The sequence below is a fragment of the Haliotis rubra genome, unplaced genomic scaffold (assembly GCF_003918875.1).
Source record: "Haliotis rubra isolate DU_JTF1 unplaced genomic scaffold, ASM391887v1 Scf272, whole genome shotgun sequence".
In the NCBI taxonomy this organism is placed as follows: domain Eukaryota; kingdom Metazoa; phylum Mollusca; class Gastropoda; order Lepetellida; family Haliotidae; genus Haliotis; species Haliotis rubra.
Window position 1 is genome coordinate 775,352 of NW_025766803.1, and position 12,164 is coordinate 787,515.

General features: G+C 40.5%; 1 protein-coding gene across 3 annotated transcripts in view; it reads right to left on the reverse strand.

Annotated features, from left to right (window-relative positions):
- The window catches only part of LOC124280734 (putative ammonium transporter 1), a 50,504-nt gene that overhangs the window by 8,664 nt on the left and 29,676 nt on the right, over positions 1 to 12,164 (reverse strand). For all 3 annotated transcript variants that reach the window (XM_046716720.1, XM_046716719.1, XM_046716721.1), the window contains exons 3-9: positions 7,932 to 8,159; positions 6,349 to 6,455; positions 5,591 to 5,728; positions 4,810 to 5,043; positions 3,455 to 3,593; positions 1,471 to 1,565; positions 338 to 464 (exon numbers count right to left, since the gene is read on the reverse strand). In XM_046716720.1, coding sequence (XP_046572676.1) covers positions 338 to 464; positions 1,471 to 1,565; positions 3,455 to 3,593; positions 4,810 to 5,043; positions 5,591 to 5,728; positions 6,349 to 6,455; positions 7,932 to 8,159 — 1,068 coding nt within the window. The remainder of the gene's footprint in view (positions 1 to 337; positions 465 to 1,470; positions 1,566 to 3,454; positions 3,594 to 4,809; positions 5,044 to 5,590; positions 5,729 to 6,348; positions 6,456 to 7,931; positions 8,160 to 12,164) is intronic.

Here is a 12,164-nt window from a genome sequence, read left to right on the forward strand (position 1 = left end):
TGTGTGTACAAGTAATCGTCTACTCAGCCTAACACGATATCATCGATGGTGTGTGTGTGAAACTGTTTTTATTTGTCCGCTATCTTCATCACGGATCCGGAGTGTCAGGTTTATGAGCAGAAAAAAAACAAACAAAAAAACATGATGCAAATTTAAACGTTCCATCTAAGTGAAACCAAAAGGCAGTGTTATGATACTGACAAACGGAAAATTAAAATCAGAGCAAATCACGGATTCAAATCCATGGCCATAGGATCCGGACAATCTACGGGAGACAACCTTGATCAGCGACTTAGATCGACTAAGACCACTGGGCCACATATCAGGTTGCACCTACCTTTCCTCTCCAGATCCTCAGGGACTCGGAGGATGCCCATCAGTCGTAGAGTACCGAACATGAGGAGACACAGGACAGCTGACCACGCAGCAATGGAAACCACCCCTGTCAATTGCCATGCCAGACGCTGCCAAACAAGGATTAGGAATTATTATTTAATCCGATTAAGATCATATTTAAGTCAACTTACAGTTTAATAACATCGTTCGCTCTTTTGTTGTTTAAAGCCACAATCAGCAATATTCCAGCTATATGTCGGCGGTCTGTAAATAATCGAGTTTGGGCCAGACAGTCCAGTGATCAACAGCATGAGCATCAATCTACACAATTGGGATACGATGACGTATGTCATCCAAGTCAGCGAGCCTGACCACCCGATCCCGTTAGTCGCCTCTTACGTCAAGCATGGGTTGTTAAAAGCAAATTCTAACCCGGATCTTCACGGATCTTTTAATATCGGATATAATGGAGCAACTGATAATATACAGACACATTCCGCAATATCCCTAATCCCATAATGTGTTTATGTCAATAGGGAAAGGTTTCTTTGCATCTTGATACAAAACACAATGGAACACATCAATCCAGGATTTAGACATTACGAGGTAGTTCATGTCAAAGGTCATGTTTCACAATGGTATAGATTTGTATTCATGACGTTTGTTCAAGATGAAGGTGTACTTTGATAGGTAAGTTAATGAATACCCAATGGTTATGATAATTATAATAATATCATTAATAATTAATTGTGCGCCAGAGCGCTATTTCGATACATAAGCATGTTCAAGGGGCACAATCTGATTATTATTACCCCGGATAGCCCAAGCTGCCTGTGAGGCGCTAGAAGGTTAATTACATGACTTATCCCACCGGGTACCCATTTTCTGCTGGGTGAACAGAGGCAATTTTGAAAAAACCTCACTTGCCTAAGGTGAGACCATATGTATCATATGTGCTTAGTTGTGGGGCAGGACTGAAGTCCTACAAACGCTCAGGAGTCAAGCTACCAAACACGGTCACCCATCCAAGGACACCCCGCGCTCTACGCTGCTTAGCTTCAACTGATTTGTGACCTGAGCCCTATGCACAGGACCTCACACCACCACACCACCACCACACATGAGCCAACTTACCAAGCCTGATTGTGTATCCCACGCAAACACAATCCCTTCATCTCTTTTCAAGAATGCGACAGCGATAGCGCCCCAAAGACCTCCTCCGAAATGAACTGTGAATTGACAAGGGTGGAAACATATTATTTATGGACGATAAAAGAGACGTTATAGAAGGGTCGTTCGTCATGTGGCTGGTATGTATCTGGACGGATGGTAAAACATAAATACTATCACGTTGTCATGACCATCTGTGACGATTTGTGACGCTCTGTGACGCTCTGTGATTCTCTGTGTGTATCTTTTCTCTGTTAACCCTTATGACTTTCTATGATACAGCGTGACACTCTTTTATGCTGAGTGTGGCTCAGTGACTCTATCGCGTACTGTTACTCTCTGGCTCTATGACACTCCGTACAAATGTATTTGCGATTACGCTATTTGACACACAATAGACCCATGGATGTCCGGGTTAGAATATTAATCTTCAGTAACCCATGCTTGTCGTAAGAGGCGACTAACGGGATCGGGTGGTCAGGCTCGCTGACTTGGTTAACACGTGTCATCCGTTCCCAATTGCGTAGATCGATGCACATGCTGCTGATCACTGGATTGTCTGATTCAGACTCGATTATTTACAGACTGCCGCCACATAGCTGGAATATTGCTGATTGCGGCGTAAAACTAAACTCACTCACTCACAATAACTGTCTTGGACACCTTATGGCCCCATGCTTTTTATACTCTCCCCAAAAAAGAAACGCATCATGAAAATAGCAATTTCATGTAGCAATGAATTAAAACGTGATTCATTTTACAAAAGGTTTTGCTCAGTTTATGAGTCCTATGGTGTTTATGTTTTGAAACATCACAACAAAACGCACCATCCGTAAAATACCCGTATTTAACAGCATGATTTTCAATTTCGGCGTGTAGTGTCACAGAATACACAATTCACATGCAATGGAAGTGAAAGTTGGGGATCAGATAGTCTCAATGATGGGTATAAAAGGTTGATCGCTGTCTGTCGATTAGTCACTGTATTTGGAATATTGTTGACGAACGCAAAATGCCACGTCTAAGTGAAGCCAACCGTCATATCGCCATTGGTTTGCTTGAAGCGGGCCAGTCTCAACGTGCAGTTGCCCGACGCATGAATGTTCACCAAAGCACCATTTCACGGCTCTGGGAGAGATATCGCCGGCAGAATGCGGTAGCAGATGCCCCTCGTAGTGGGCGACCTCGAGCGACCACTGCGGCGCAGGATCGCTACATCCGGGTACATCACCTGCGTCGTCGAACAGCTACGGCGACCAGTACCGCTCGACAAATACCCGGATTGAGGAGGCTTTCTGCACAGACCGTCAGAAACAGGTTGAGAGAGGCTGGTTTACGTGCCAGAAGACCTTATTTTGGCCCTGTGCTTCGACAACAACATCGTCGACATCGAGTTCAATGGTGTACCAACGTTCAGGCCTGGAACCTACCGAATTGTCGTAGAATCTGGTTTAGTGATGAATCACGATTTCTATTGGAACGACGCGATGGAAGAATGCGGGTGTACAGACGTCGACGTGAACGTGAACGTCGACTTTCCTCGAGTTGGTGCCAAAGACGGATAAGTCTGCATTCCCAGTGTGCAATTTCGCTATATTTCATTGACTCATAACGCCTACAAGATGTTTCAAAATAAACATAAAAATACAGTTGAAATTCCTATATGCGTTTCTTTTTTGGGAGAGTATATTTCTTAATCGACTGTGACTTTTATTTCTTACTGTCACTGTGGCTCTGTGATACCCCAAGAGTCTCAACGACTCTCTGTGACACTAAGAACGTGTCTCTACATCTCTACAACTGTACATGACAATGTCATATTCTATGCAACCATACGACTATCTTTGATACAACTTGACTCAATATGATCCTCTGTGGCTTCCCATGACTATGTGAAGCTCAACCTCTGTACTTGATGACTGTGTGACATGACCACGATATTTCTTACCCGCAGTTGCATCAAGTGGGTCATCTATCTTCAGTTGCAGCATGATGTATGACCACAACTTAAAGGAGATGGCGGCAAAGAAGCCGACGACAGCGGCGCCCCAGGGGTAGTAGACGTTGCACCCGGCACATGCTGCTACCTACACAAGGCCAACATTACAACAACAACAACAACAACAACAACAACAACAACAACAACAACAACAACATCTACTAATATTGCTATTACTACGGTTTACAGATTGAGATGTAAAATACAGCAGAGAGGGTTCGGGTGATCCTGGCACAGTCAGGCTGGTTAGGTTCATCATCATCTAGTAGTAGTAGTAGTAGGAGTAGTAGTAGTAGTAGTACTAGTAGTAGTAGTAGTAGTAGTAGTAGTAGTAGTAGTAGTAGTAGTAGTAAATAATGTCTGTAAAAAATAGAGTCTGGACCAGTGATCAACAGCTTGAGCATCGATCTGCGCAATTGGGAACTGATGACACGTGTCAACCAACCCAGCGAGCCTGACCACCCGATCCTGTTCGTCGCCTCTCACGAGAAGCATTGGTTAGTGAAGGCTCCTTCTAGCCCGGACCTTCACGGGTGAGAAGTAGTAGTAGTAGTAATAGTAAGTAGTAGTAGTAGTAGTAGTAGTAGTAGTAGTAGTAGTAGAAGTAGTAGCAGTAGAAGTAGTGGTAGTAGTAGTAGTAGTAGTAGTAGAAGTAGTGGTAGTAGTAGTGGTAGTAGTAGAGCAGCAGCAGTAGTAGTAGTAGTAGTAGTAGTAGTAGTAGTAGTAGTAGTAGTAGTAGTAGTAGAAGTAGAAGTAGCAGTAGTAGTAGTAGTAGTAGTAGTAGTAGTAGAGTAGTAGTGGTATTAGTAGCAGTAGTAGTAGAAGTGGTAGTAGAAGACGTAATAGTAGAAGTAGTAGTAATAGTAGTAGCAGTAGTAAAAGTAGTAGTAGTAGAAGTAGAAGTAGTAGTAGTAGTAGTAGTAGAGTAGCAGTAGAAGTAGTAGTAGTAGACTGAGTGAGAGTAGCCAGCTTTTAGCAATAGTAGATGTAGAAGAAGTACTAGTAGTAGTAATAGTTGTTGCCAAGCTTTAACCAAGTAGTAGTAGTAGCAGAAATAGTAGTAGTAGGTGGAGTAGCCTAGTGGTTAAAGTGTTCGCTCGTCACGTTGAAGACCCGGGTTCGGTTCCCCACATGGGCACTATGTGTGAAGTCCATTTCAGGTGTCCCCCGCCGTGATATTGCTGGAATATTGCTAAAAGCGGCGTAAACCGAAAGTCACTCACTATATAGGCTCGCTGATTTCGCTCTAACACTGCTGGTATGCGGATCTACAGATGTACAGCATCCTGCTGCTGGACACTCACCATGCCAGTAAGTGCGCCGTTCAGGGCGTTGAGGAGACTCCAGTAACGGTTGCCGAAGTAGCCGGTTTTGTGTATGAAGAGGGAGACGAAGGCGGACATTGAACCTGAAATGATGGTGTTGACGACGGAGAGACTGACGCTGGCGCCGTTGCCGTCACCGGAGATGCTGAGAGCTGACCCTCCATTGAAAGCAAGGAACCCGAACAAGAGGATGAAGCCGCCGAGAGCTGCGAACTGAGACAATATTACTCTAATAACTTACGATATGTCATGTATAAGGTCTAATGATACGGGATACGTCATGTTTAATGTATAACATGATATGTCATGTCTGTTGTCTAATAATACGGAGTACGTCATGTATAGGGTATATCAACATGGTACGTCATGTATAGGATCTAATACTACGGAGTACGTCACGAATAGGCATAATAACATGATACGTCATGTATAGGGTCTAATAATACGGGATATGTCACGAATAGGTATAATTACATGATACGTCATGTATAAGGTCTAAAGAATACGTCGTGCGTCATTCACAGGGAATGATAACACATGACACCCCATGTATAGGGTCTTAAGATTCGGGGTAATGTATAATGTAAAATGACATGATGCGTCAGGCATATGGTATACTAATAATAGGGGTATAATAACTGGGTGTAATAACAAATGATAATAATGATAACAATCATATTCTAATAAAGAGCATGCACATCGTGCGTAGCATTTTAGAGATCATACCGCAATATATTATCAGCAGAAGAAAGAAACTTACGGGAACCGAATGACCCCTAAGGTCAACTGGACCTCGGGTGTCCGGGTGGAACCGTCCAATTCTGGGTCCAAGCAATAAAGCGCCACAGAAAGCAGCTACCCCGCCGAGAACATGAACGGCTCCACTACCAGCAAAATCCTGCACACAACGAAATATTCATATAAACAGGGTAATGTGAATAGGAAACCGTAATAAAGATAAGCATGAATACCACATTGACAAGATCATGTCTCCGCAGTCAAATGTACAAAGCCGTGACTACAAGGTCATGTGTACAAGGTCATGTGTACAAGGTCATGCATGACTAAAACGTTATATTTACAAGGTCAGATCTACAATGATATGTCTACAAGATTATGACTGCAGTGCCATGACTACAATATTATTTATCCTAGGTCATGTAACAACCTCGATCTCAGATTGGTCCACGTGACACTGAACAAATTTCCATATACACCGCGTACCCGGTAGATATTGTTTTCCGATGACCAACAGGCCTTATACCTGTTTGTTTTTATTGATGATAACTAAAATCATTCGATCTCTCAGATAAATGCGTCATCCCAATGTCACCCTCCACTGAATGTGATAACTTATATTCTACAAGGTTCAGTCTAAAAGGTCATGTCTGCAAGGTCGTGTGTACAAGGTCATGACTTGAAGGTTAGGTCTAAAGAGGTCATAAATACATTGACTTTTCTACCCTTGTGACATCGATCTAATGAAAAGAATACGTATGCTGTGATCTGTGTAAGTACCTCGTATCCTATCGTGTAGGTGTCATTGCCACTACCGTACTCAGAGCCCACCAAAAGCCAGCCTTCATCAGCCCAAACCCACCTGGTAACAACGGGGTAGATCACAGCTGAAAACAAAGGTCTTACAGTAAAACAGGCATTATATGAGCAGTAACCATTTGGCTGAAAGGCTCTCAAGGGGACTTTTTACATCACCATATCGCTTTCATTCTGTTCCCATGAATGTTTGTTAGTTCCACGCTTATGTTCATATGGAACTAACAAGCATTCAGTCAGATACTTAATGCAGTGATATAGAATGACTCATGTATTTAATGGTTCATAGGAATAGAATATTTCATATTAATGTCGTATATAAATAATAAAACTTAACTTTTATGGAAGTATAACCTGAAATAACGACGTTTGTATATTTTTTCTATATTTTCACGTTCTATTTTCTCAGGGCAAGATGAAGATGATGCAGAACTACATCACTACATTAAGTGTATTCCCATTTCATAAAATTTGGTTAAATTGTAACGGACAAAGTAACTTTGCATTAAATAGCTGTTAACCTGCCCAATAAAATAATAACAGCTGCTTGGGATAATAAGAGTTTTCACATTGTTATATCATTGTGGGAATTTAGACTAAGGATGTTTGTATGCTCACATATATCATGAATAACGTCAGTGGGTTAGATCACAGATGAAAACAAATATTAGAAAGTCATGGTACGACCATTGGGGTATGTGCATAACTTAATTAGTTTTGACCACTGCCACTTACGGACTTAGTTTTAAATACATGTATTAGTATTTCACGCTTATAGAATTACTACACGACAGCTTTAAATACTGTCTTTGTCATTGGGCCATAACTTAATTAGTTTTGAATACAAAATGCCATTTACTGAGTTAGTTTTGAATACAAAATGCCATTTACTGAGTTAGTTTTGAATACAAAATGCCATTTACTGAGTTAGTTCTGAATACAAAATGCCATTTACTGAGTTAGTTTTGAATACAAAATGCCATTTACTGAGTTAGTTTTGAATACAAAATGCCACTTACTGAGTTAGTTTTGAATACAAACTGCCATTTACTTACTTAGTTTTGAATACAAAATGCCACTTACTTAATTAGTTTAACGTCAAGTATTAGTAATTCACGCTAATAGAATTTCAGGTACATCACGGCGAGCTAGTTTGATCTGAGATGAAAATGTGAAGCAATACAGATCTTTGACGTATAAGACTTTGGTGGGACCCGGGGCATTATGCTCACACAGGAAGATTCATTTTCTACATAAATATGGATTGGAACCACCAGACAAGAAATTCTGGCAAGGTGAATTTATGGACGCACCTCTGCACGTCGCATACAAGACATTTGACAATGTCAATAGTTATGAGTGAGTGAGTTGGGTTTTACTCCACTTTTGGCAATATTCCAGCAATATCACGACGGTGGACACCAGAGCTTCACACATTGTAGCCATTTGGGACTCAAGCCTGGGTCTTCGGCGTGACGAGCGAACGCTTTAACCACTAGGCTACCCACCGCCCCACAATAGTTATGAGGTAAACTTTGTATACTCACATGTGAGAAGAAAGCTGTACACGAAATAGGCCACGAACTCGCACCTCTCAGCCATGGCACCGGACACAATGGTGGCGGCGGTGGCGGCAAAGACGTACTGGAAGAAGAAGGAGGCGAAATCTGTATCCGGGAGGTCATTGGAGGCCCAAAATGAGTAGCCGATGAAACTGTTTCCTTTTCCGTAGGCAAGTGGGTAGCCGATCACCCAGTACGCAATGCCAGCAACAACTGAAACAATGAAGACGATATTATATACAAATATATTACAGTCGAACATCATTGTGCCACAGATGAAGGTTCGTGTTATCCGAGGTTCGGCAAACAAAATGATGATTAAACAAGAAATGCGTAGGGGCTAAACGTTTGCTTCGAGACAACCGGAAGTCCGAGACAGCATGGTTCACTGTATTTATAACGGACCAGGTGCATAATTATTGGACATATATAGGGGTGGTCACTTCGACACAACCGTACCTCTACACAGGGTGGTTCACTGTATTTATGACGGACCAGGTGCATAATTATTGGACAAATATAGGCGTGGTCACTTCGACATATAAATGTTAAGTCTTGATAAATAAGTTTCCCGTCATGCATGCACATCTTTATCACAGCGTCCACTATGGCCAACGATTTGCAGTCGATTGTTGCAAAGGTTGCTAATTTTTTTCTGCTTGAAAAAGACAGAGGTAAACCTTTCATTAGTTTAGAAAGTGTTTATAACAGAACTTGTAGAGCTGTTGGTATGTCTTACCAACAAGTTTACAATATTGTAAACAAATCAGACAAGACAGGGACGTCTCAAAAGCAAAACCGGGACGTAAAACCATCCTTGACAACTTTGACAATGGAGTGCTTAGACGGGCGGTCTACATACTTTATGAGAATAATAATATATATATTCTAAAGAAGCTACACCAGTGGCTTCGTTAAATCTTTGGCCAATGTTCACAACTAGATTAAACTGACCGAATTGCATCCATGTTTTTTCAATGAAATATACTGTTGACATGCAAAACATTTATTAAAACGTTGCACATTTCTACAATCAATCGATAAGATAACACAAGTGATAGGATTCCTTCCAATGTACAGTAATTCGTATGTTTATTTCAAAACAAACACACATACACAAATGATCCCTTACATAACCAATACGTATACTATAGGTACACATATTCAACATTTTGCAGAAAACATCTATTGAGATGACCCCTCGCCCGAAGGTGTGCTCAGGTGTCAATTTCACCTGTCGATACCGTGGACGCTGATGACGTAACACAAAAATTAATGTTTGTATCAAATAACGTCCCACTACCCCTTATATTTCTAAGTGTTTGGTATTTTCATCAGTAAAAAACCATTTTAGGGCATGTCTCAAAATGTATTCCCTCGGTCTACATTAGGTAGATGTTTCTTGAAGTGATATTGGTTATTTAAGTAACTGTAATACCTCTGAATTTTAGATATAAGTCAAAAAGCATTTTTCTAGCATTTCCGACAGTACTTTAGTTCCTTATGAACTTATATAGTCAGATACTTAATGCAGTGATATAGAATGACTCATGTACCTAATAGTGCATAGGAAAATAATATTTCATATTAATGTATATAGGCATAACTTGTGATGACGACTTTTAATATTCACGTTCATTATTCTAAACTAAGGCAAGGATGGATAAAACAGACCTACATCACTACACATTAAGTGTAAACCCATTTCACAAGTTTCGGTTCGTTTGTAATAGCTCATTAAATAGCTGATAACCTGCCAAATGGAATAATAACAGCTGCTTGGGATAAGAAGAGTTTTCATATTGTTATACATATCATTGTGGGAATTTTATGCACATATTTATCATGAATAACGTCAGTGTTGAACAACCGCATGTGAGTCCACGCCCGTTCTGGATACCTCATCAGTTTGCGTCAGTTTTTTTTTCAATCTCATCTAAGTCAACGTCAGTGTTGTACAATTTCATCTGAGTCAAAGTCAGTGACGTTGATTGTCAGTGACGTTGATTCAGATGAGATTGTACAACACTGACGTTGATTCAGATGAGATTGTACAACACTGACGTTGACTCAGATGAGATTGTACAACACTGACAATAGAAGAAAAAACCCAACCTTTCCACATTCTTTCGATTGTACATTTGTGACCATATCATGAGCATAAATTTCTTTCAGCAGCATTACAACAGCAAACGACGAAGATTTGATTATAGTCAGTTTGTCAGAAAATTTACTTTCTGAAATTCATATGAAAACGTCTTAGGTCTATCACTTATTCTCCAATGTCCTAATTACGATGTCATCTCAGAACTCCTTACATGGCAATATATACACACCCGTGCATTAATTAAGCACCACCCTATTTTGAAAATAAGATGTGATGCTAAACAAAAGTTAGGGTATAACCATCAATTTGATCAACCTATAGTTAAAGAAGCTTTTTCCATTGACAGTTTTACAAATACCATAACCTTTTCTATTCTTTATGAAAGAATATGTTGATGAAAATGTGATGGGCTGAATTTTTACCCAAAATAACTATTCCTGCTCAAGCTACACAATTAAATAAAAAATTGACTAAAAATAACAATTCTGTATTATACCAAAAATGTCATTTACACACCAAGTAAGCTTTAATTACTAGTATGCATAACCAGGAAGAACCCGAATGTCAAAGATTCAGAACTTTTTCCAACAATTCAGATTGCTAATTGACATTGCTAAAGGCCACATTAATAAGTTTTGGAATAAATCTTCTCCTTGCCGGATACTAATGATTACAACTAAAATCTGTTTGTTACAACTAAAATCTGTTTGTTTTGTTCGTAAAGCAACTTTTACTGCATTTTAAAAGTTTGCTTTTTTTCAGTTTGACGCTAAATTTTCCTAAATCTTAGTTTACAAACTTTCATCCATTCACTATAAATAACGAATTTATAGGCCACATAACAATCAATTATTAATATCACTTTTCAAAATAAGGTAACTTGTTTTAGGACAGAAAATATCTGAATTAAAGTACATGGTAATTTGAATTATGTTTTCGTTTTTGAAATGTTACATGCCTGCTCTATCAAATTATAAAGGTTATTTTTTGGAAAGAGTTTAGAATTTCATTTCAGACAAAATTAATTGCTAAAAATACACGGTGGTGCTTATTTTATAAACGGATGTACATTTTATCAGTTGGGGGTCAAATTTCGATCCAAACAATTCTCTGTGGTCAAAATTCATGCTCAGCATTGCAAAACATATTTATACTTAAAGCGTGAAAAAAATATATATCCAAAAAAGAGATTTGATTAACAGTTTTGTTTCATACAACATATTCTCACACACAGTTTGTAATCTACTTTTCCAACCACACATCACGTTTAAATGCATCTACTTATTAATGGGTTTATTTTTTTATGCAATGTTATTATGAACGTAGGGATGGAGGTAGGGATGAAGGTGGGTATGGAGGTAGGGATGAACGTAGGGATGGAGGTAGGGATAGAGGTAGGGATGAACGTAGGGATGGGGACAGGGATGAAGGTAGGGATGGAGGTAGGGATGAATGTAGGGATGGAGGTAGGGATAGAGGTAGGGATGAACGTAGGGATGGGGACAGGGATGAAGGTAGGTATGGAGGTAGTGATGAACGTAGGGATGGAGGTAGGGATAGAGGTAGGGATGAACGTAGGGATGGGGACAGGGATGAAGGTAGGTATGGAGGTAGGGATGAACGTAAGGATGGGGACAGGGATGAAGGTAGGTATGGAGGTAGGGATGAGCGTAGGGATGGGGACAGGGATGAAGGTAGGTATGGAGATAGGGATGAACGTAGGGATGGGGACAGGGATGAAGGTAGGTATGGAGGTAGGGATGAACGTAGGGATGGGGACAGGGATGAAGGTAGGTATGGAGGTAGGGATGAACGTAGGGATAGGGACAGGGATGAAGGTAGGTATGGGGGTAGGGATGAACGTAGGGATGGGGACAGGGATGAAGGTAGGTATGGAGGTAGGGATGAACGTAGAGATAGGGACAGGGATGAAGGTAGGTATGGAGGTAGGGATGAACGTAGGGATGGGGACAGGGATGAAGGTAGGTATGGAGGTAGGGATGAACGTAAGGGATGGGGACAGGGATGAATGTAGGTATGGAGGTAGGGATGAACGTAGGGATGGGGACAGGGATGAAAGTAGGTATGGAGGTAGGGATGAACGTAGGGAT